Source organism: Diuraphis noxia, unplaced genomic scaffold (genome assembly GCF_037042655.1).
Source record: "Diuraphis noxia isolate RWA-SAM2 unplaced genomic scaffold, SU_Dnox_SAM2 contig0001, whole genome shotgun sequence".
In the NCBI taxonomy this organism is placed as follows: domain Eukaryota; kingdom Metazoa; phylum Arthropoda; class Insecta; order Hemiptera; family Aphididae; genus Diuraphis; species Diuraphis noxia.
In genome coordinates, this window is record NW_028301711.1 from 19,114,783 (window position 1) to 19,138,112 (window position 23,330).

General features: G+C 28.9%; 3 protein-coding genes across 3 annotated transcripts; all 3 read right to left on the reverse strand.

The window, feature by feature from the left end:
- Positions 1-786: 786 nt before the first annotated feature.
- Positions 787-1,872, reverse strand: LOC149060192 (uncharacterized). Its single transcript, XM_089217597.1, has 3 exons — positions 1,614-1,872; positions 1,233-1,552; positions 787-1,167 (listed from the first exon to the last, which is right to left on the reverse strand). Exons 1-3 carry the CDS (start codon positions 1,697-1,699, stop codon positions 1,085-1,087), a joined length of 489 nt encoding a protein of 162 aa, XP_089073723.1. The 5' UTR covers positions 1,700-1,872; the 3' UTR covers positions 787-1,084.
- Positions 1,873-7,133: 5,261 nt separating this feature from the next.
- LOC149060193 (uncharacterized) lies at positions 7,134-7,949 on the reverse strand. Its single transcript, XM_089228147.1, has one exon. The coding sequence runs from the start codon at positions 7,947-7,949 to the stop codon at positions 7,134-7,136; it is 816 nt and encodes a 271-aa protein (XP_089084273.1).
- A 4-nt stretch (positions 7,950-7,953) lies between these two features.
- On the reverse strand, positions 7,954-10,505 carry LOC149060194 (zinc finger protein 862-like). The gene is made up of 5 exons (XM_089228156.1): positions 10,434-10,505; positions 9,982-10,050; positions 9,848-9,910; positions 8,084-9,263; positions 7,954-7,985 (listed from the first exon to the last, which is right to left on the reverse strand). The coding sequence occupies exons 1-5, from the start codon at positions 10,503-10,505 to the stop codon at positions 7,954-7,956; spliced, it is 1,416 nt and encodes a 471-aa protein (XP_089084282.1).
- Positions 10,506-23,330: the final 12,825 nt, after the last annotated feature.

Sequence of the window (23,330 nt, forward strand, 5' to 3'; positions counted from 1 at the left end):
ACAAGAAACTAGGGTAGTCATCCCTGCAACCACTGTATGACTAAAAACATGACATGCAAATTTGACTCTCATTTTTTGAAAACTATTAGTATTTAAATGAACATCTGTTAATTTAGGTGCCAATCGATGTTGTTTACTTTTATCAGAATTGTAAAAATTTGTAAAATGAATTTTTTCTGCTATTTTGTTTTGACATTTGAAACGGTAATTGAAAAAGTTATTTCTAGTTGCCTTTAATAAATGAGGTGGGTCAACCATGTAAACGATTTCTTTGTCTCCGACATTAAAGTAAGGGGTCTGGGGGGTAATGCCTTGTTGATCTGCAAAATGCTTGAAATTTGAGCCTAAATCAGAAATCATGACTACTACATTAATAGAAATATTGGACAACCTTTGAATAGTTTGGAAGATTATATTTTGCAGATCATATCCAGTACAAGTAGTAGCAACAAAAAAATAGCCAATAGGTTGTTTCCAAGAACTATGTAGACCACTGATCATAATAACCATAACAGATTTGGTAACATCGCAAGATTTAATGAATCCTGTATTGTGAAAACCTATTATTTCATCTTTTTTGAAATCAAAGAAAAGAAAAGATTTATGTGACATTTCATCTACACACAAGACACATTCTTTAGCCTTTGCTGTCATGGAGTTTGCTTTTACTGCTAGAACTTTGAACAAAAATTCATTCAAACCAGGATTAATTTCCCAATTCTCTGTAGTTTTTTGCAAAGTTCTAACAGAAGGCAAACTCCAGGATTTCCGAAGAAATCTATAAACTTTAGGACCCATAAAATGTATCATGAGTGCAAATTGTTTTGTCTCATAAGAAAACCTATGCCCACGGGGATCTTGCGATGTTAGTTTGGACTGAACTTTAACAAAATTAGCAAAACCTTTATTCAGAAAATTATCGCACATTAAATGAAAAAACTCTAATGTTGAAGACTTTTTTTCTTGGTCGGAACAATGCTTTTTAAGTGTAAGAAATTTTTTTATGAAGATCATTAAATTAAGTTTTTTGGATACTTAGCAGTTGATGAAGTTTAGCCTTTCGCGGTGTATTCATTGACAGACTCTAATGTGTTTGAGTTTGAGAATTAGAAGTTGATGTGGAACTATTGCCTGAGGAATATGACAATGATCTCGATACAGAGCTGGCTACAAAAAAAAAATACAACGTTAATATAATTTTACTTACTTATTATAGGTATAGGTATATTTACTTTTAGGAGTTGAACAAGACATGGCAGATATGTTTGACCAATTTATTGCCGATAGAGACCCACTATTGTCAACAGAATCAGCCATTATTCCTGAAGTACTAGGAATGGACTCCTCAGTAATAACGTCTGAACTTCTGGTTTGTTGCAATCCTACATCAGACCATTTAAATACTGAAGGCACAGCAACACTACTCAACCGACAATTAATAAAATCTGTTTTCAGAAAGTGCTCTGAACATAATTTATATTTTTGATAGCAATAGGATGGACCCTCGTCTAATAGATCAGGACGGCGGCAGATTTCAACCCACTTAGAAAATCTAAAACATAAAATTATATGTTACAACATTGTTAGATTAATATTTAATTAATTCAATTTACCTTTCGCTATCCTTTGGAAATCTATGAAATGTAACACTTGACAATGGTCCATACTTATTTGAACAAACTAGACACTTAATAACCATTTTAAAAATTAAAATGTAAACAAAAATCGTATTTTACAATTGCTGAATAAAAAACTGGGGACCAGTTAGCAAAATTTGCAAAAGTAAACGATACTCGATAGCACAGAACAATACTCTATAAGCAGTCTACAAAACTACAAAAGTAACAAAACGTGGCTACGGCAGTCACAGCCTACGGGAAACCCACACAGCCGCACAGCGTACCCTGCCTACGTGGCAGAAACGTTTACATAATACGGGTGACCTTTGGGTCTAATATCATGTTGGTACGGGAAACGTTTCCATGTTTTTCGGAGGTTCAGACTTCAGATCATAGGGAAACAAAACTCCAATCAGCTGATCGAGTTTCGCTTCTATATTGTTCTGTGCTTGGAATAAACACCACAGTGTTTTCCCGATGGACTGTCGAATCAGTGGCGCCGGAATACAAACAAATCACTTGTTCAAAATATGTTCAACAGTACCGGTAACCACCTGCAATTGGTGTGCACAAGGGGAACGCTGATAAATCAATAATTGCACTTGTCCAGCTGTCAGACCCTTATTGATTAGGTACTTGCGCGCCACTGATAGTGATTATATTAATTATTTACGTTGATTATTATTAATAAGAATTTTTTATGATTTTCATAATTTTATATCATAATCATATTTTTTTTCTCTGCTTAAATTGTATAAAAATAAAAATACAAATAATACGCTGAAAATAATGCACAGCATTACTACGTTTTATCGTATTAAGAAACTAATGTCAACTTTTCTGTTTAAATTATTTACATAGGTTAATTACTAAACAGAGTCGTTTATGAACGTGTACATATTCGCATCCACAAATTTGAGTGGACGATACGCAAACATCACTCGTTTTTTTTTTTTTTAAATTAATCGTGAACGATGTTTATAAATGAGTTTGATCGATTTTTAATAAGACGCTCAAATTTTTCACCGTTTAATCAGGGCACGCGTATAATATCCGAAAATAAAACGGCCGAACAGTATTTTTGACTAAAAGTATTTTTTCCAAATAATATATCATAAGAAAAGTATTTTAACAGATCTGTATTTTTGCCGAAACATATTTTATCCGAACAGTATTTTTGCCGAAAAATGTAACGTCCGAAAATAAAATACAAGAAAATATTTCTTCCAAAGAATCGATTGGGCGTAACCTAAAGTAAAATCTGTTGGGTATTTAGGTTTTAGGTGTTTTTCTTTATGTGTTATAACTGTATTCGTTAAAGTGATGCTGAGGATAGAAAAATAAATTTCAGACAGTTTTATCTTAATTATAAAGTCTTAAATAAAATCCAATAAATTTAAGATTGCCTATACTAAACCCCTTAAAAAGTCTAAGTTCACTTAATGTTACCATATTACACCACTGTTATGCTCAGTCAAAAAAAAAAATTATAACAGTACTCCTCATGAGGGCCCGTCCGCATTGTGGTATTTTTCTATTAGGTAATACTAAATGGTTGAAAATTAACAGAATGAATAATACAAAAATATATTAACTAATAAAATTTAATTTAATAAGATAATTAACAGCTGTTATTTCGGATTCGATGTTCATCCATTCGTCGATAACAATCGTGTATCCGTGCTTAATATTTTTAATGTCACTTTTTATTTTTTTTTGTATATGTTTTTACAATTATACCTATTTCTAGTTACGTTATTTATAGAATGACTAAATTGCAAAAGAAATTTAAAAAATACCAACCAATTTGTTTGTACCTATAATATCATAAAGTAACGTTGTTACTTTTCTATTTTAAAAGTAAAAATAAGAGTAAATTAACCTTATTACATTTATCTCTAAATAATTTACCTAACATTGAACTCTAGTCTAAAGTACTTATTTAATATCCAGATTATCTATAGCTAATTCAATCAATATGTATCGGATAACCACGGATATGTTTGCAACAGTTTTTTCATGCAGAAGCTTTTCTAACAGATACTATTAAATATTAGCAATAGCTTAACTTATAATATCATTACTACCTCCAAATGCAATTTTACAAGGTTGTAAACATATAGATAACCCCTTCGATTTTAATACCTAATTATAATATATTGCCTTGTTTTAGTGTTGTAAGTAACAGCGTATGTGATACATAACGATATTATGTAGGTTAATCAAGAGTGGGTAATCAAAACTTAAAAATTAATTGTAATAAGCAAATAAATAAATAAATATTTAAATTTTACAAAATGAAACGTGGAAAGTGAAAAATGCTATCATTATATTATTTATATTATAATATATAAAGTATTAAGTATACATAACATATATAATATAAATAAGTCTGAAGTCATGAACAATTATATCAAATATAATGTAACGTATTATTACAATTATTATTATAATTGATGTTAGGTGACCTAATTTTTAAACAAATTTTGGCGTAAGACATTTATTTAAGTCAAGCAGCTATTTTTCACATTTTTTAAAAATTAAGTATCAATATTTTTTTTAGAGCTAATTACATCAAAATGCATCGACTTTTTTCCAAATATTGTTTTTATGGGAATATCTTGATATAATAATGTCATATTTCTTAAATTATTTATTAACAATATAACTTTCGTTATTTTTGTCATTAGTACGTTTAACTAGAATCTTTGTTTATATGTTTATTTGTCAGGCTTTTTTGTTACACTCTGTTTACTTCAAAATTTATATTTACATATAAACTACGTAGTATGTATATGACATATTTGAATATTTCTATATGCATATAACTAGGGCTAGGATTTATATACATTTGCATGTTTTTTTCCTTTAGTCCAAATTGATTGGTTGTCAGATTTGTCCACGATTTGGCTTATTCTCGTTTAAATCGGACCAATTTTTTTTTTGCATATTTTGTACATAATGCATATAATTAATTGCATGTTCATAATTTTTTTTAGAATTCGATATTTTTCAACTAAGATTTTTTAATTTTTATAAGTTATTGTTAATTTTAAATGGTACTTCACGAAACCGACAGTTTTTGGTTTATCCGTTGAATTTTTGTAAATATATGGCATAAATACTACCTATTTTATCTTAGGTCAGATGATATCCGTTTGTTATATTTTATTATATAAGATTATTATTTTTTTCGATATAACATTACAAAGTGTCCGCGTTCTGAAATGAACGTTTTTACCCGACCTGTGCAATGTGTACCTACGATTTACGCCTTTTGAATTTTGAACAATGAAACGTAAAAACTACTACAAAGTGACCTTTACTTAGGAGTTTGGACTATAGTCTACAGATTAAAATGAATGAATAGAATAAAATGAACTGACGTACCTAGTGACCTCATACAAATAATTTATCTTTTACATTCTAACTGATTACAGAACTTGAATATGTTTTTGATATGGTAAAAATAATATAAGACAGCCATCAAAAGTTTCAGGATCCAAGGGTCATGTTTGTTCCTGGCTATTAAAATATTATATTAGGTATTAATCAAATATATTAAAGTTATGAAATATGTTTAAATTAAAAATATGCTACCTATATCAGGATTTTTAATAATTTTCTGTAAGCTGTAATGACAATGTAATACTATGTCTATGTGTACAAGTTTACTACGAGTAGTATTTATATCGAGAAATATTTTTTCATAGTATTTGTTTTAGAAATAATTTTAAGGCATTTTTCATCCATACAAATGCCAATCGTTTTATACATAAAAGTGATGACATCTTTGATCTGATAATGCAGATCATTGATTATAGGAAGTGTAGTGTCATTTTTGACAGTTTTAAATACATATGTATATAAATTTAAATTTAAATTATTTAGTTATAATGGTTATATATTAGTTACAGATATATTTGTGATAACAAACTTAATGTTGGTTGATAATGATTATCATTTGTCTTAAAAATTGCGGTGGAAAATAATTAAAAATAATTGCAAATATTATATTATATGTTTGTGAACGGTTTTACTGTTTATTTTACTTATTTGCTATTTATAGAGAGGGATTTTATAATTTTATATTAAACGTAGGTAAATCATGTAAATATTAATAATTGTAATTTTATGGCGTATGTCTTCAATATGAGACTTTAGGCCTACTATATAAATTGTATTGTGTCGTTATAGGTATACGATTGAGAATGATCACCACCAGTGTAGTCGTATTGAACAGCGTCAATTGTCCATAATATAGGGTCCTGGTATGTTGTCCCGGGTATCAACGTCGTAAAGCAAAGCAGTGTTGCCAGATTGAAAAACGTAAATGTTCGTATACATTAAAAATCAAATGACAAGATGGTGGTGGGGGGACAACCCAGCCACCCACTGGCCACTTAAGAAAAATGATAGTAAAATAGTAACTAAAGAGTAAAGACCTTGTTTTTGAACTTTAGTAGCTGGGCTTAAAAAGTTTTTTTTGGTTTATGATTATAATTTCATAACTAAGCGGTCAGAGGTGACAATTGTGCAAGACGAAGAATCTCCCCCCCCCCCTCCTGCACAATAATGAATTTTATAATTTACAAATACAATTTATATTTATTTTATGTACTTTTTGGTGTTTCATTTTATTATGCCCCCTCTCTGATAAATTTTTTGTTTCCACCATCTATAATTATTGAATAATAAATCTTCATTATTTTAAATGATTCATTAATTAATTAAATGGATGATACTATGGTAGGAAAAGGATCAAGAAGTAGTTTGAAGCAGTCAAGTATATGACAATAAAAATGTAATAATATCATATAGGTAATATAATTTTAAGATTTATTTGATACATTAAAATTAAAATTTCACATTTTTAAAGATGTTCTTAATCTTCAAACTGTTTAAGGTCACCTATATTATATTCTCAAAACTCAATACTTCCATAAAAATAAAAAACAAACAAATAATATTACAAAATTAGTAGATATTCAATAATATTTTTTTGAATATCATAATATATTCTGTTATTATACATATTATTAATAATAACATGTATTTATTTTTAAAACATAAATACTTGAAACTGATTTTATATCCCAGAACCAATGGCAATAAAAAAAAAAACCAAGAAATAATGTATGACTATATGAACATCATCCAAACCAGTTGGATTTGTTATATTCCTGAAATCAAAATTAAAGATCAACACTTAAATATGATAAAATATTTTGTTAAATACTTAGACCTAATGTCAGGCATAAAATCTGAAGATCTTTCAACTGCACAATCTTCCATAATGAATTTATGAAATCATCTTCCAGAGATGTATTAATGTAGTTGATACCAAACCAGTTGGTCATTATATATATCTGAAAAAAAAATGTCTGTTAAAAATATTTTATTTTTCATAATCAAAATAACCATTACAAAAAAAAAAAACAATATAAAGTAACCACTTATTATAAAAACAAAATAATACAACATTTTAAGTTATATAATAATAAATAAATGAAACTAATCAGATTCAAAATCAAATTCATCTTCTCTGTTTATTTCTTTTTCATATAAGTTTTTAGAAACCATCATGTCTATCATTTTTTGTGAGGGATTAAAATCAATACAATTACTACTATTAATTTTCATTTCCTGAGAAGCAAACAAACAACCTTGAATAGTATCAGTAACTAATCTGTTCCTTGTTTTTACTTTTATTAGATTTACTTTACTAAATATGCGCTCGCAATCAGCATTAGAATGAGGGAGACATAATACACTGAGAGCAAAGTTTGACAAATTTTTAAATGGAAATTCATTATTCATCAACTTAAGTTCAGATAGTTTGTACCAAAAGACATCTGGCTCGTCCAAATGACTTTTGATATCCTGAGGAATGTCAAAATGAGGCAAATTTCTCCATTCATTATCAATATGTTGTATCAATTCATTATTTCCTAATGATATCCTAGGTAATAAATTTATTAAATTAAATAAAGAGCTATATTCATCCCTAGTTGTAATAGATATTGCAGTTTTAGGATCTATTAATTTTATTGCTGGCATTACAGGGTCACCGAAGTTATATTTTTTTTTAATTTGAAGACATGCTATTTTTAAAAAATTTTGAACCCTTGAATAAAACTCATCTACTAATGCCTTATTATTAAATACAGAACTTTTTTGCATTTCTTTCATAATTTTGATTCCCAAGTATATTTGTAATTTTGGTAAAAACTTGTCAGATTTTTCTGGATTAATATCGTTAATAGGTGTTGTTTTTATGTAACTAGGGTTCATATATAATAATAATATTTCTTTATATGTTAAAACCATTTTATCATGGAGTTGTGTAATAACAACATTTGAACTCTGAAAAAATGAATTTAAAGAGGTGAATTTTGGTAAGATATAGTCCATGAAAAGAAAAATTAATTTTATAAGTGGGTCATTTAATGATTTATAAATACTGTCGACTATCAAAAGTCTTTCAGTTAAAATTCTATCCTTAAAATACAAATTTAAAGCATCCCATTGTTCCAACAATCTAGATACAACCGCCTGTAAGGATAACCATCTTGTTTGAGATGGATGCAATATTTTATGAGTGGGTGTTGAGCAAAATTCTTGGAACTGAACAAATTGAGCATTTCTTTTTGAGCTCATTGAGAAAAAAGAGTAAATGCTACGAGCCAGTTCTTCACAGCGTTGAGGAAGACTTTTGCACGCTTCACTAGCACATAAATGTAATGAATGACAAATACATGTCCAAATTGTTATGCCTGGGAAGTTTTGTATCATGCGACTGGCGACCGAATTGTGAGCACCCATCATTACATTGCATCCGTCTGACCCAAAACCAATTAAGTTATTAAGAGGAATATCATAATCATTAAATGCTTTTAATATGCTATTAAATAAATTCTTGCCTGTTGCACCTTCAAATGTCTTATTATGGTTATGATCATTTGGTTCAAATACACAAGATAATTCAAAAAAATGACTGACAATTTTACCTACATCTTTGTTAAAATACCTAACGACTACACATGATTGTTTTGTACAACTAATATCAGTGGACTCATCAGTAAGAACGCTAAACTTAACTTCTCTGAGGCATTGTGTCAAATATTCTTTATGGCACTTTCCAATTACATTTTTCATAATGGCAGTAGACTTAGTTCGTTTAAGATGGATGTTTTTTGCTATCTCAGAATCTGGGAAACAAGTTTTAATTAAATCAGAAAAATGGTCCATAGTATTAAAGGAAATATTATGTTCGGCCAGAAAAGCTGTTATTTTAATTTCGGCATTTTTTACTTTTTCGGATAATGGGGTAATTTTGGGTTTTAGAGCTTGTACAATAGGTGATGAATTTGATACACTTGAAGAATTAGTTTTATGTTTTTTACTGTTTACATGGCGGTTTAATGACGAAATTTCAGTTGCTAATGTGACGTTACAAATAATACATATCGCATTAGTTGCAGATTTTTTATCTGAACGTAACCAATTCGAAAATAATGGATTTGATTCCCATGTTTTTGAATAAACCTGTTTCCTATGTTTTCGATATTTAGCTTCTCCTCGTTTTATGCGTTTATACTCAGGCGTTAAGCATCTATCAGAGTCAGATTCAATATTATCTTCCTAAGAAATAATATTAATAAACGAATATTTAAAATCATAGTATAGAACTAATCATATAAATAAAACATTATTTTATAAGACAGGTGAAATAGAAGATTACAATTACAATGAAAAGTTTAAAAAAAAAGATAAATATTTTGATATTTAATTTTATATGAGTATATATATTTATAATTTGTGTTTAATTTTTACCAACATTACTGACAACTCTTGGAGTACAGATTTTAAAATATAGACAATTCTTCAATTAACATAAATTAAAATTAGTGAATGCGAGCAATAATAATTTCAAATTCTCAGAAATTTCATTTACTCCTTAAAAGTGTAATAGAAAAAACTACCGAAAGAGTACAATTTTTCGGTATTTAGAGATTCGATTTTAATGTTGTCAAAAAATTTGTATTCATTTTCCTATTTACTAGGTTATGAGAGAAAATATTTAACATTTTACCGGTTTGTACATATAATAATATATTATACTATATGCATTATGTATGCTTAAAAAGATTTGTCTAGATTTTAAAATAAATATTGCATAATATGATGATACATATACTTACATTTTCATTCATTAATTTTAATACTTCATCATCAGATGAATCATCACTCTCAACACCAGTATGTTGTTGGCTTACATTAATTATATTCTGTATACACAAAATAAAATAGTTTTCTTTTAATAATTAGAAAATGAGACAAAATCAAATGGAAACCTTACTTTTTGTTCAGAAATTGTACCCTTTGAACTAGTAGGTTGACTTATGTTTTTATTTACAGGTTCAGAATTCTAGAATATTATAAACGATATGAATATTTTAAGTATTGTTCATATTTTACAAACTGTTCGCGCAAGTTATGAGTTATGATAAGCGATAACGGGCACCCCCTTGGTTGAGGAATCAAGCGCCGCCGTTCAGCTGGAACGTGCGGCAGTTGCCAAGCCTGCGACGCCGCGAGCTCACCGCTGCGTTATTCGCCACCTTCTTCTCCGTGTATTGTCATTACCGTATTTTTTGCTCACGAGTCACGACATCTGTTTTCGGGTCATTGTCTTGGAAATTAAAAACCCGAAAAACCACGTGAGAATACTTTTTTGCCGTTCCTGCGAAGTGCATTTCATCTGTTGGAAGAGGCGAGTTTTTGTGTTGTCGATAAACCATTGTTGTTGACTTGACATTCGCTAGCTCCGGCTTGATTAGCTCCGATCGCCTGGGATACGACCAGTTCCGGTTTGTTGAACATTCATATTGCCAGCTCCGGTCAATCAGAAGAAAGAAATTTAGTGAGTTCCTAATTCCGCTCCTTAAAGGTACCATTCTTTTTTAGTAACATTATTTACAATTATAATTTATAAAGGACAGATGGTCTGTTAGTTATATTGTTAGATACTCGTACGAGTTACTTGTCTTTTTATGAACACGACATATTTTTGTATATTATTATTGAATTGTTGCGTTATTTATTTATATATATACTATTTGTATTCCTCCCCCTTTCCCTATCGGAGCACGAGTCATCGCCGTTCACGAGCCAACTAAGGTAAGTCCGGTGTTGGCGAAACACAAACATTAAATACAAGGTTTAATATTGTCATTGTCTAAGTAGGTAAATTAATATAAACAAAAAAATTTGAATACTCACCATTTCATTGGTCTTATCTTTTTTAATTATATATCGATCCATATTTTAAAACTGTATATAAAATAGGTAAGCAAACAAATGAATGCAACGTGTACTGTAAAGCCAAATTTATATGGACAATCAAAAACGACGAAAACTGAACGATCAACTGAACAGTGAACAGACAGAACAAGCAAGATGTATTTACTATTGAAGTATTGAATAATGCACGGACGGACGGACGTATAATTTGTAGTATTTGTACAAATAAACCAAGGTTTAGTGATTATAGATAATAATCTATAAACCTTACAAATATACGTCGTGTACAACAGACACCTTGGGAACAAGTCAACAAGAAATCTTTTTTTTTTAAATTTTATCAGTCTTATCAGTTATCACGTACTAGACGTTATTCCACAGACTATAAATAAATAATGAAGTCTTTGGTTATTCTGTGACTTGACGGGCATCGGACAGTAAAGTTGGGTCCCGTCCCGTGATAAGAAATTATTAATCAATTATTATTAAATTATTAAAAATGTATAAATAATTTCCATGTTTATATAAAAAAAAAATATTTACATTTTTAAGAATTTAATGGAAACATATTTTAAATGTTCGTATTTATCCGTACGAATGTTCGTTTTTTAAAATGTTCGTATGAAAACGAACATGTTCGTACGTCTGGCAAACGTGCGTGAAGTTGGCCCCCCCACCTTTGCAAATTTCTGTGAAAATTATGTAATCATTTTGCAAATAATTTGCAAATATTTGCAAATTGGTTTTCAGAATTTGCAAATAAATTCCCCACCCACAATAAAAAAAATAAGATAGGGGGGGCCAACTTCACGCAGCCCCCCCTATATGTAGATAGTGGATCCAAGATACTACCAACATTTTGCAAATCATTTGCAAATATTTGCAAATTGGTTTTCAGAATTTGCAAATAAATTCCCCGCCCGGTATAAAAAAAATAAGATGGGGGGGCCAACTTCACGCAGCCCCCCCTTTTGAGCAACGAACTTCAAAATGCTACCAACATTTTGCAAATCATTTGCAAATATTTGCAAATTGGTTTTCAGAATTTGCAAATAAATTCCCCGCCCGGTATAAAAAAAATAAGATGGCAGCTACGAATTGTGCTGACATTTTGTAAACAGCCCGCTAACTTTTTTATAATTTCGAGTTCAAACTCATACCAATCGTTGGTGTTTATACGTATGTATAGTTTATAGTATAGTATAAAATTATATTATATAATACACAATTGAAATAATATACTAGGTACTTATAGAAGTATTTTACATAATAATATATCGGGCTACTATTTAATATAAGTTTAATAAATTGAGCATAAACATAAAAGTAATTGTTTCTTACATACCCTTATAGTCTTAATACATGATACTATTATAACATTAAATATATATATTAATTAATTATGACATTTTTCAGATCTACATCCTATCTACCTACCTATAAAATAACAAAACGAATCAACCACAAATTTTAAAGAGTATTAATAATTTAATATTTTTAAATCAATAAATTATGCTTATCAGATCTTCAAATTTTATTCATTTTAAATTTAGGTTGTTAATTTTTAATTATTGAAGTTAGAAAACGTTGTTCCTAGTTTTTGCCATTTATTATAAAACGTCAGGTCCATACATCAAAACAAATTAACACCACCGGCAATTTTCTCATTTTGATGCAGGATCCTGGAGTCATGTCACTATCATAGAATTGGTAAAAGGAAAATTAAAAAGACAATTTTTTTACTTAATTATTAATAGGTTTTGTTATTACACGATAGGTGTCCCTAGATAAAAATATGAACCTATCACAAATTTTAAAAGGTATTAGTAATTTAATTGTTTTAAATTTATTTAATTTAATTAATCACTATTCATTAGTCCGCGTGGCATGATCCTTTACCTATGTGAAGTTAGCATTACAATGTTAGCAGAACTAACCTTTCAACAATGTTCAAATGGACTTGTTGGACATTGTTGGAAACTTGTTGGAATTTGTTGGACCCCCACTTTTCAGCTATCCCACCATGTATTTTGTACTGCCAACTTCACCCCTAGCATTACATTTTTATTGAAATCGTTCAAAAACCTTCCAACAATGTTCAAACGGACTTGTTGAACATTTGTTGGAATTTGTTGGAGCCTGTCCTCCTCCCACCATATAGTTATTCAATTTCATAAAAAATATATAAAAAAAAAATATTTATAAAAATCGATTTTTTAATAAATAATGCAAATTATAAAAAAATATATTTAATAAAAAATTTATAATTTATAATTTTTTTTAAATTCTTTATTTAGTTTCATTTTTTATTATAACAGTGTTTTTTACAACATTTTTGATTTCTTATCAAATCTTGATTTTTTATTCAGTTAATTTTTTACAAGGTATATATTGAAGGTTAAAGATGAATAAAAAATATTCCATTTTTATAAAATTGCTAAAAAATATATATTAAATAAAAACATTTATACTTGATAAAAAATGTATTTATTATATTAATTCAATAAAAAATCAATATTTGATAAGAAATCAAAAATTTTGTAAAAAAAACTGTAATCATAAAAAATGAAACTAAGTAAAGAATTTAAAAAAAAATTATAAAAATCATTTTTTAAAATATTTTTTAAATTTCTTATTATTTATTTTTTAGATTTTTTGATTACGGTCTGAACTATTTATGAGAATCTTTGTTTTAAATTATCAATCCTTAGTTATAAAAACTGAGCATTTTATAATTTTTTAATTGCAATGATTGATGATTTTCGAGGTTTTGATAAATTTTGTCAAAATTCGAACTTTAAAAGTTTATAAAAAAAAATGTGCCTATGTATTTTTAATATTTTTCAACTGCTATTGAAACAATATAACAGGAGCCTTGTATTAATTTTTCACACATTTTGGCACACCAAATAAAGTTTTATTGATATTAATAGAAAAAAAAAACTAAAAATATTTAAAACTGAAAGTGTGTAAACAGCTCAAAACAAATTAAAATATTTTCAAAATTATATGGTGTATAGAAAATGAGAATATAAACATGTAGTGAAATTTAATTAATTTTGGAAAAATATTATTATTATTGATTATTTTTTTCACCCATTAGCTTTATTCTTCTATACCTCTCCAGTAATCCTTATCTGCTAATTGTTTCCAAGAATCACTGTCACGCCGATTCGGGCAACCGCGCCGGTCGCCGGAAGAAACTCTCACACGCACACGCACATGTCAATTCATCGCGAATAATGAAATATATTCTTGTTTGCATGACTATAAAAACTACTAAAAGCGGTAGTAAATTAAACATACTTCCCAATGTTCGATTGTAATTTTGAAAAAATAGTTGAATTTATAAACTTCTAAACTATGCTTCTTAGGAATCACTTTTTTGATTTAAAATCAGATGTGCTCAAAATAAATACAAATGTAATGCAATTATTTCATGAGATTTCTCATTAAAAAATCGTTATTTTAAGGTCCTTTTAAATTGAAAATTGAAAATCGACTTCCTAAGAAGCCTAGATTATTTGTCAATGTTCATACATGTATAAAAAATGAAAATCGGACATTTCGAAGTATGTGTAATTTACCACCGCTTATTGGTCTGAAACGTATGAAAAATACGTCTGCTGCGATCCCCTTAACAACCTGTTATATTTAAAACTAAACGGTCCGCAAGAAAACCCAATGCAGCATGCTGCAATAACGAATCGTGTGGTCCGAGCATTAAATACAATTATTATAGGCAAATACTAAATTCCAGTAAGTGTTTTCATAATATGGGTCACTTTGGGTCTAACATGATGTCGGTGTTGGAAACATTTCATGTTTTTCGGAGGTTTAGTCTTCAAATCAAAGGTAAACAAGACCGCAATCAGCTGATCGACTGATCGAGTTTCGCTTCTATATTGTTCTGTGCTTTAAACTGTACCTATTGTTATTTCAAAAATAATTTTTTAGTCAACGGAAATATGTCTACACCTATAATAATGAAAAAAAAACGTTACCTGGTACACAACACATGTCCATTTGACTCGATTTCAGTGTTAATTGCAATGGCATATATAGATATACCTGCATACAAAAGTTTCGTGGATATAAATTCAAATATTTATCTTCAATTTTGTCAAAAGTTAGCTACCAAACCGTGCTCTACAAATATATACAAAGAGCGATTAACACTTCTACAAAATGTTTTCCCAGAAGACACCGGAATAACAGATGTCAAACTTATAGACGCGAGATGTAACGTGACTTATATGATCACTAGTTTTTTGAAAAGTGTGCCATCCGCCGTTGAAAACCGACAGTGTTTCCACTGTGCTACGTCGAAATCTATACCAAGTCCAACAATAATTTTAAACTCAACATTTAACGATTTCAATGATTTGGAGGCTAGTTTGAAAGAGTACAGTGAAGAAAAAAAAACTAAATGCACAGAACTAAACTGTTTGGGATTTTTAAATGTAACCAGAGTTCTAGGAAATCATTTATTTATTGAAACAGATTTAATTGCTGAACACCATGAGTACTCACTGGCTGACTTGCAGTATAGTCTGATAATTGACAGTAACAGGTGTTGAATATAATTATTTTAAAATAATATATTATTTAATTAATTGTTTTGAATAATTTTTAGATATATATTATCCGGAGCAGTATCTTATGGACATGATCATTATGTAGCGTATGTACGCCGCGTAAATAGATGGGAGATACACAATGATTTGGCAAAAAAAATAAAAAGTACCCCATTTTCAACAAAAATAAAACCACATATAATTTTATATGTGAAAGAGTAAAAAAAAGTTATGTTTATAGGTACAAAAGTCAACTATAGTAATAAGAGAAGCTTATTTTTTTTTTTTTTTATAAAACAAAAAGACAAAATGGTTATATTTTAATAATTTTAAATTTATATTATGAGTTTGTTACAAGATAAATAAAAGTAATACGAATCAACAAACTATTAAAACAATTGTCTTTTTTTAATTTTCCTTTTACCAATTCTATGATAGTGACATGACTCCAGGATTGCATCAAAATGAGAAAATTGCCGGTGGTGTTAATTTGTTTTGATGTATGGACCTGACGTTTTATAATAAATGGCAAAAACTAGGAACAACGTTTTCTAACTTCAATAATTAAAAATTAACAACCTAAATTTAAAATGAAAAAAATTTGAAGATCTGATAAGCATAATTTATTGATTTAAAAATATTAAATTATTAATACTCTTTAAAATTTGTGGTTGATTCGTTTTGTTATTTTATAGGTAGGTAGATAGGATGTAGATCTGAAAAATGTCATAATTAATTAATATATATATTTAATGTTATAATAGTATCATGTATTAAGACTATAAGGGTAGGTAAGAAACAATTACTTTTATGTTTATGCTCAATTTATTAAACTTATATTAAATAGTAGCCCGATATATTATTATGTAAAATACTTCTATAAGTACCTAGTATATTATTTCAATTGTGTATTATATAATATAATTTTATACTATACTATAAACTATACATACGTATAAACACCAACGATTGGTATGAGTTTGAACTCGAAATTATAAAAAAGTTAGCGGGCTGTTTACAAAATGTCAGCACAATTCGTAGCTGCCATCTTATTTTTTTTATACCGGGCGGGAAATTTATTTGCAAATTCTGAAAACCAATTTGCAAATATTTGCAAATGATTTGCAAAATGTTGGTAGCATTTTGAAGTTCGTTGCTCAAAAGGGGGGGCTGCGTGAAGTTGGCCCCCCCATCTTATTTTTTTTATACCGGGCGGGGAATTTATTTGCAAATTCTGAAAACCAATTTGCAAATATTTGCAAATGATTTGCAAAATGTTGGTAGTATCTTGGATCCACTATCTACATATAGGGGGGGCTGCGTGAAGTTGGCCCCCCCTATCTTATTTTTTTTATTGTGGGTGGGGAATTTATTTGCAAATTCTGAAAACCAATTTGCAAATATTTGCAAATGATTTGCAAAATGTTGGTAGCATTTTGAAGTTCGTTGCTCAAAAGGGGGGGCTGCGTGAAGTTGGCCCCCCCATCTTATTTTTTTTATACCGGGCGGGGAATTTATTTGCAAATTCTGAAAACCAATTTGCAAATATTTGCAAATGATTTGCAAAATGTTGGTAGCATTTTGAAGTTTGTTGCTCAAAAGGGGGGGCTGCGTGAAGTTGGCCCCCCCATCTTATTTTTTTTATACCGGGCGGGGAATTTATTTGCAAATTCTGAAAACCAATTTGCAAATATTTGCAAATGATTTGCAAAATGTTGGTAGCATTTTGAAGTTCGTTGCTCAAAAGGGGGGGCTGCGTGAAGTTGGCCCCCCCATCTTATTTTTTTTATACTGGGCGGGGAATTTATTTGCAAATTCTGAAAACCAATTTGCAAATATTTGCAAATGATTTGCAAAATGTTGGTAGTATCTTGGATCCACTATCTACATATAGGGGGGGCTGCGTGAAGTTGGCCCCCCTATCTTATTTTTTTTATTGTGGGTGGGGAATTTATTTGCAAATTCTGAAAACCAATTTGCAAATATTTGCAAATTATTTGCAAATATTTGCAAATTATTTGCAAAATGATTACATAATTTTCACAGAAATTTGCAAAGGTGGGGGGGCCAACTTCACGCACATGTCTGGCAACACTGAAGCAAAGACAATTTATTATATAATCCTCGTCGCCGCGCCACCGCCGCCGCCGCCGCCGCCCGTGGTCGTCCACACTGTAATATTATTCTCACCGACGGCGACGAGTCCAAACAATTTCTACATTACCACCCAAACAGCCGTTTTTCACTCGGTGGTATTAAATTAATTAATTATTAGTATATTATTATATAAATCTGATTACTGAGCTGTTTGCATAAAAACATTTACATAGGTAGATACGTACGTTATTTGATTGTTATTTATAAACTTTTATATTAGTATTTATTATTTTAAAATTATTTAATTTTCTCTTTTACCCGAATAAAAAATGCATATTTTATACTTATAGTTATTATATTATTGTTTTAAATTTAATAATGATTGACTTTTTTTATTATTATTATAGCTCGGTACATATTACTTTATTTTATATACCTACACACTTATGCTATACGACATACGTAATGCTATACAGTGGTCTCAAGCTCAAATTATATTAAAGCTTTGCGAGTAAAACATGTTCATAGACCTTTTTATCTCTATATAATATTATAATTAAAATAAAACATGAATCATCAATTTAATTAAATAAAAATATTTACATTAGATTATAAAAATAAAACATTACGAATGTAAAATAATATTAAATTGATAATTATTGAAATAAAACTAAAATGTTATCAAAAAATTAAGTATTTAAACGAGTTTTTAACTTTTGAACAATAATACTTAGATAACCACAGTTATATAATACATAGGATATAGGTAGCTAGATGTGTTATACAGGCAATTCGTAGAAATTTAAAAATTTTATTAAATAGCATCAGTAATAAGAATATTACCTATTTACGAAAATGGTTTACTTATCAATATATTGCACTATTGTGAAAAGTAAAAACCAAGGTTTCGGTAATTTGGTAATAAATCACATTTAGACCAATATAGTATTTGTATAATAAATAAAAATGATATTTTTTTATAATATTTACCATACCTAGATATTATTATGCATGCTAGTGATTTGTGTATTTTACTCGTTTGTGAGGAGAAATAGATTTTATAATTTTATACTGAATGTAAATTACGTAAATAATAATATTAATGTTAGTAAGTCGACTGTCTAAAATATTATGTGGGTGGGTGCTAGCCTTGTATTTTACGATTCTTTTATCTCAATGAGTCGTATGGAGTAACTCGAGTATACAATTACCTACTCAATTGAAAACGAAGGAGAATTCTAACTATATTTATATTTACGATGTATTGGGCGTTGACTTCAAAAACATTTTTACCTATTTGATCCATTTATTTGACTCACAGTTCCGTGATGCGGAATTTATTGATAATTAACTATAATGAGGGAAAACCGCGATGGCCACATCATTATTTAAAAAGAAATGCCCAAATAATGTTTATTATATGGCTATAAATCATTAATGAGAGTATAATATTTGAATAAGTACTTATAAAATAATTATTTTCTGCGATCAAGCACTTCTAACGAAAGAATTTAAACAGTTGTTTTTTGTGCTAAATTAGACAATTATAGAATGTATTTACGTCTAATAGACAATTAAGTGAGTGAAAATTCAAAAATTAGAATTTCACACAACTCTTGTGTAGGTATAGATAAGATATTATAGAAAAAAATTTTGGTAGGTATAGTATATTAATCTAATGAATATGTTAAGCGTTAAGCAGAATTTACGTGATAGCTGAAAAAAATAAATATAAATTGAATAATATATAATATTACCTAATACGTTTGAATGAACGCATAAAAATACAACCGATTGTTAACTTTTAGAACCTTTTTGTCATGTAAATTACACTGACACATAATTACTACCTGAAAAAATTGTATTTCCACTGGTATGTTTTTTTACCTGAATGTAATAAAATGTCATATAACAAGTAATTAACAACTTATTAAATAACCGATTGAGACAATGAGTCGTCGCTGCAGTTATACGAAAGTAGTTCAAGCAGCGTCGTCGGTACAAACATAAAAAAAGGAATAATAAATCTAATTACTACGTCATATTATGGATTATTTATTTAATAAGTGTTTGTGAAATTATAACAAATCTTGCTAAAATCACTAAATCAGCATATTATGTTATAAATAAAAATGTACATCCATGTATTTTGTGGGACATCATGTTTATCGAAAAATAATTTTACTGTATGCGGGATTAACTGTTTAAACTAAAAACTCAGATGGAATTTTTTCGGTACATATTTTCTGCATACAAAATTGAAAAAGTAAATTCCTAACCATGGGTGGGCCTATTATAGAAACGTTAGGTTAGGTTAGACTATCTAAAGTATGCACATAAAAATGTTCTTGTAGTAGAATTAACACAATACCATTGTAACAAGATAATGGCATCCTCTGAAATATCCTCATGAAAATAGATGTGTATAGACAGTGGTGTACACAGGGGGGAAAGCTAATTTCAGGTGCTCTAGACAGAACATTTTCAACATTTTCAACATTTAAAATAGTACTTAAGATCAACCATGATTGAGGAACGTCTTAATGGATTACCTTTAACAATAATATCAATAAAAAAGAACTGACCGAGTTAGTTCTACAACAATTTGCAAAAATCTCACCTAAGCCTCCCCTTTCCCATTGAAAAATCCTGCGTACAACACTGTGTTTAGTTTTAAACCATAATTGGAGGTAGGTGAATGAACCGAATGCAAGAATAAGACGTCATCTTGATTTGTGAGTTGATTGTTTCATGTTTTTTAACAACACACTGTCAGCCACCTTGAGTTGAACCAAATGAATATTTTTGTCTGTTAAGTTGAATACACATCGCTCTCTATACAAAAAATAAATACATTATTTGACATAGAATATTAAATATATTGATATAAAATTATTCAGTTATTGTACTAACCTTTAAAAACAATATTATTAGGACAAAGCAATACAAGATAATGTTTGCCAATACACGACAGGACTTAATTACTATTGATTTTAGCAGCATTTTGATGCCACTAATAAACAAAATGTATTGGTATTATTGGCATCCATATCAAGGCACTCAAAATACAATAATTTACTGTAGGTATTGCCACGTATCACCTTCAACTAATCCGATTGGAATCATCGAAACTTAGAATCCTCCAGATGAAAGAAAAATGTAAGCCTCGTGTCTGAGTAGCGTTTAATGGCCAATTTATTAGCCTTGGGCCACACATAACAGCCGTTTTTTCAGAAGCGACCGTTTCCACGGCTGAACCGCTAAAGTTTGAACGCATATAAAGCGATTGGATTTAAAATCAAACATTTTGAATTTTGTTAGGCGGTTCAACCGCTGCAACCCAACTACCTACTATGTGTGAACCTACCCTTATACGACGTTAGGTTGACCGGTTTTTCATACTCGAACATTTTGTAGCTCGGTTGAGAGAGTCGTCGCTTGAGTCTGAGTGTATAGATAATATATTTTTCATACACGATATAGTAGTGGTGACTAAAGTACATAATACTCATTATAGCACTCACGATTTAAGATAATATACCTTATAATATTAGAGGCTTAAATTAATATAAATTTAAAATTTTCTTAAACGACTTAAACCGTGCCACCACAGTGACTGCCACCGTGGATAAACAGGGACATTTAGGTCATTTAGGATAAGATACTATCTTAAATTGTAAAAAATTGTAATGATAAACAGTAAATATTGTTATCTATATCAACGCTCCGCGTCGGACGAACAATGTTTTGTGATAAGCTGATAAGTACTGTTACTAACACGAAGACACTGACTCTTGGTTACCCTAATATTATATCCTATAAGCATTGACCTATTATAAATTTATAAATTATAATAGGTCAATGCCTAATAATTGCCTATAAGTTATGATTAAATAATGTTTTTTTTATGTTAGTTATTTAATCAAGATTTTGTTATAAATTTTATTATATTTGAAATTAACTTTAAAAATATGTTCAGGATAGTGATAAACTAGCTGCACGAACTGACAATAATATTATAATGTTATAAACATATTTTGTTGAAAAAACTTTTTTTTCATTCACCCCAAGTCTTAATTGTTGTTGTTCTTTAGTATACACTATGAATTGGACATTTTATTGTGTGTAAGTGCTAACAGTTATAATAATTAAATTATAATTTTATACCAAACATATTTTCCAATATATATATATATATATATATATATGTATTATTTGTTTGAAAATAGTGATCATACACTGATAAACGACAGCACCTCAGGTCAGAAAAAGGAATTATGGGAGAAGCCGACTGTAAATTTGTTAAGTTGTTCCAGACTTTTGAATTTGAAGACCAAAAATAATTATATTGTCATGAAGTCATGTCTTGGTTAAGAATAATGGAATATTTTGAGGTAAATTATAGTAAATAATTGCTGGAAAAAAAATTATTATTTGCTGGGTAGTTAGATTATTTGATTGTATTATGGACTCACAAATGTAATCACTAATTTTTAGGAACTTAAAAATGTTTTTGAACTATAGTTGGAATTTTGCTCATAATTTCCCCTTGGTAAAATATAAAAAAAATTATTGAGAAATTTAAATTGGATGGTACAACATTCAAGGATTGTATTTATATTTGGTCAAAACTATCAAAATGGCCGTAATAAAAATATACAAAGAAGATTTATATGGGATAAATTGACGGGCATTGATAAACAAAAAACAGTTTGTTTAAATGTATCATCATGGTTGGATATTTTAGGTAAGGCTGTAATATAATATAGTTGAATAATATATCCGGAGCGACTCACTGGCTGTTCAACATAGAGCCTAGACAATGATAGCTTGAGGCTTGCAATTTTCACAGTACCTTCACACAACCATATTATAAGTGTTAACTAAGAAAGTATTTACCAACATTTGCATTATCAAGTGGTCGGTACTGCTTAATTTACTGAACTGGACCATAAATAGCCGTAGCCTGGGCAAACAAAGTTCGAATAGCATGAAATTCCACAACTGTCAACGTAATACATCCATACATCTCCCCCCTAAATTCCAGATTGAAGTCGCAGAAATATCCCAAACCAGTAATTTCTGCTGAACTGTTCTCAAACTCGTAATACTTCACCAAAAAATATGAAACTTTGTACACGGCATCGGATGTACCGTACTTAGACATCGTGAAAATTTATAGTACCTACCGCGAAAACTCATCCGGTTACGACACAGTTCAGTAATTTCCGCTGAACTGCTCTTAAACTCGTAATACTTCACCAAAAAATATGAAACTTTGTACACGGCATCGGATATACCGTACTTACACTCAGAAAGAAAACGAGTTTTAGTTTTAATTATTGGGTATCATTAATTTGTAACACTAAAATTTGTTTATTAGTAATTATAAATTTCATAAAAACCAAGGGAATATAATTAATTTAAGTATATTTACTTTGTTTATATTATAAAAATAACCCATTAAATTAATGTTAACTAATCAATTATATAATAATGAATTTATTAAAATAATTACATTGAAGTATTTAAATATAATCATTCACAACCTTTTTATAATTAAATCAATGATATTACGACAATTTTTTACGACATATTTTCATTGTTTTTGTTCTTTTATTAGTTAATTAAACCTATGCTAGATCAGATTAAAACTAATGATAAAAATCCTCAAATTTCATTACTTTAATTATTTTAATTTACTTGATTTAATGAATAAATACCATTAATT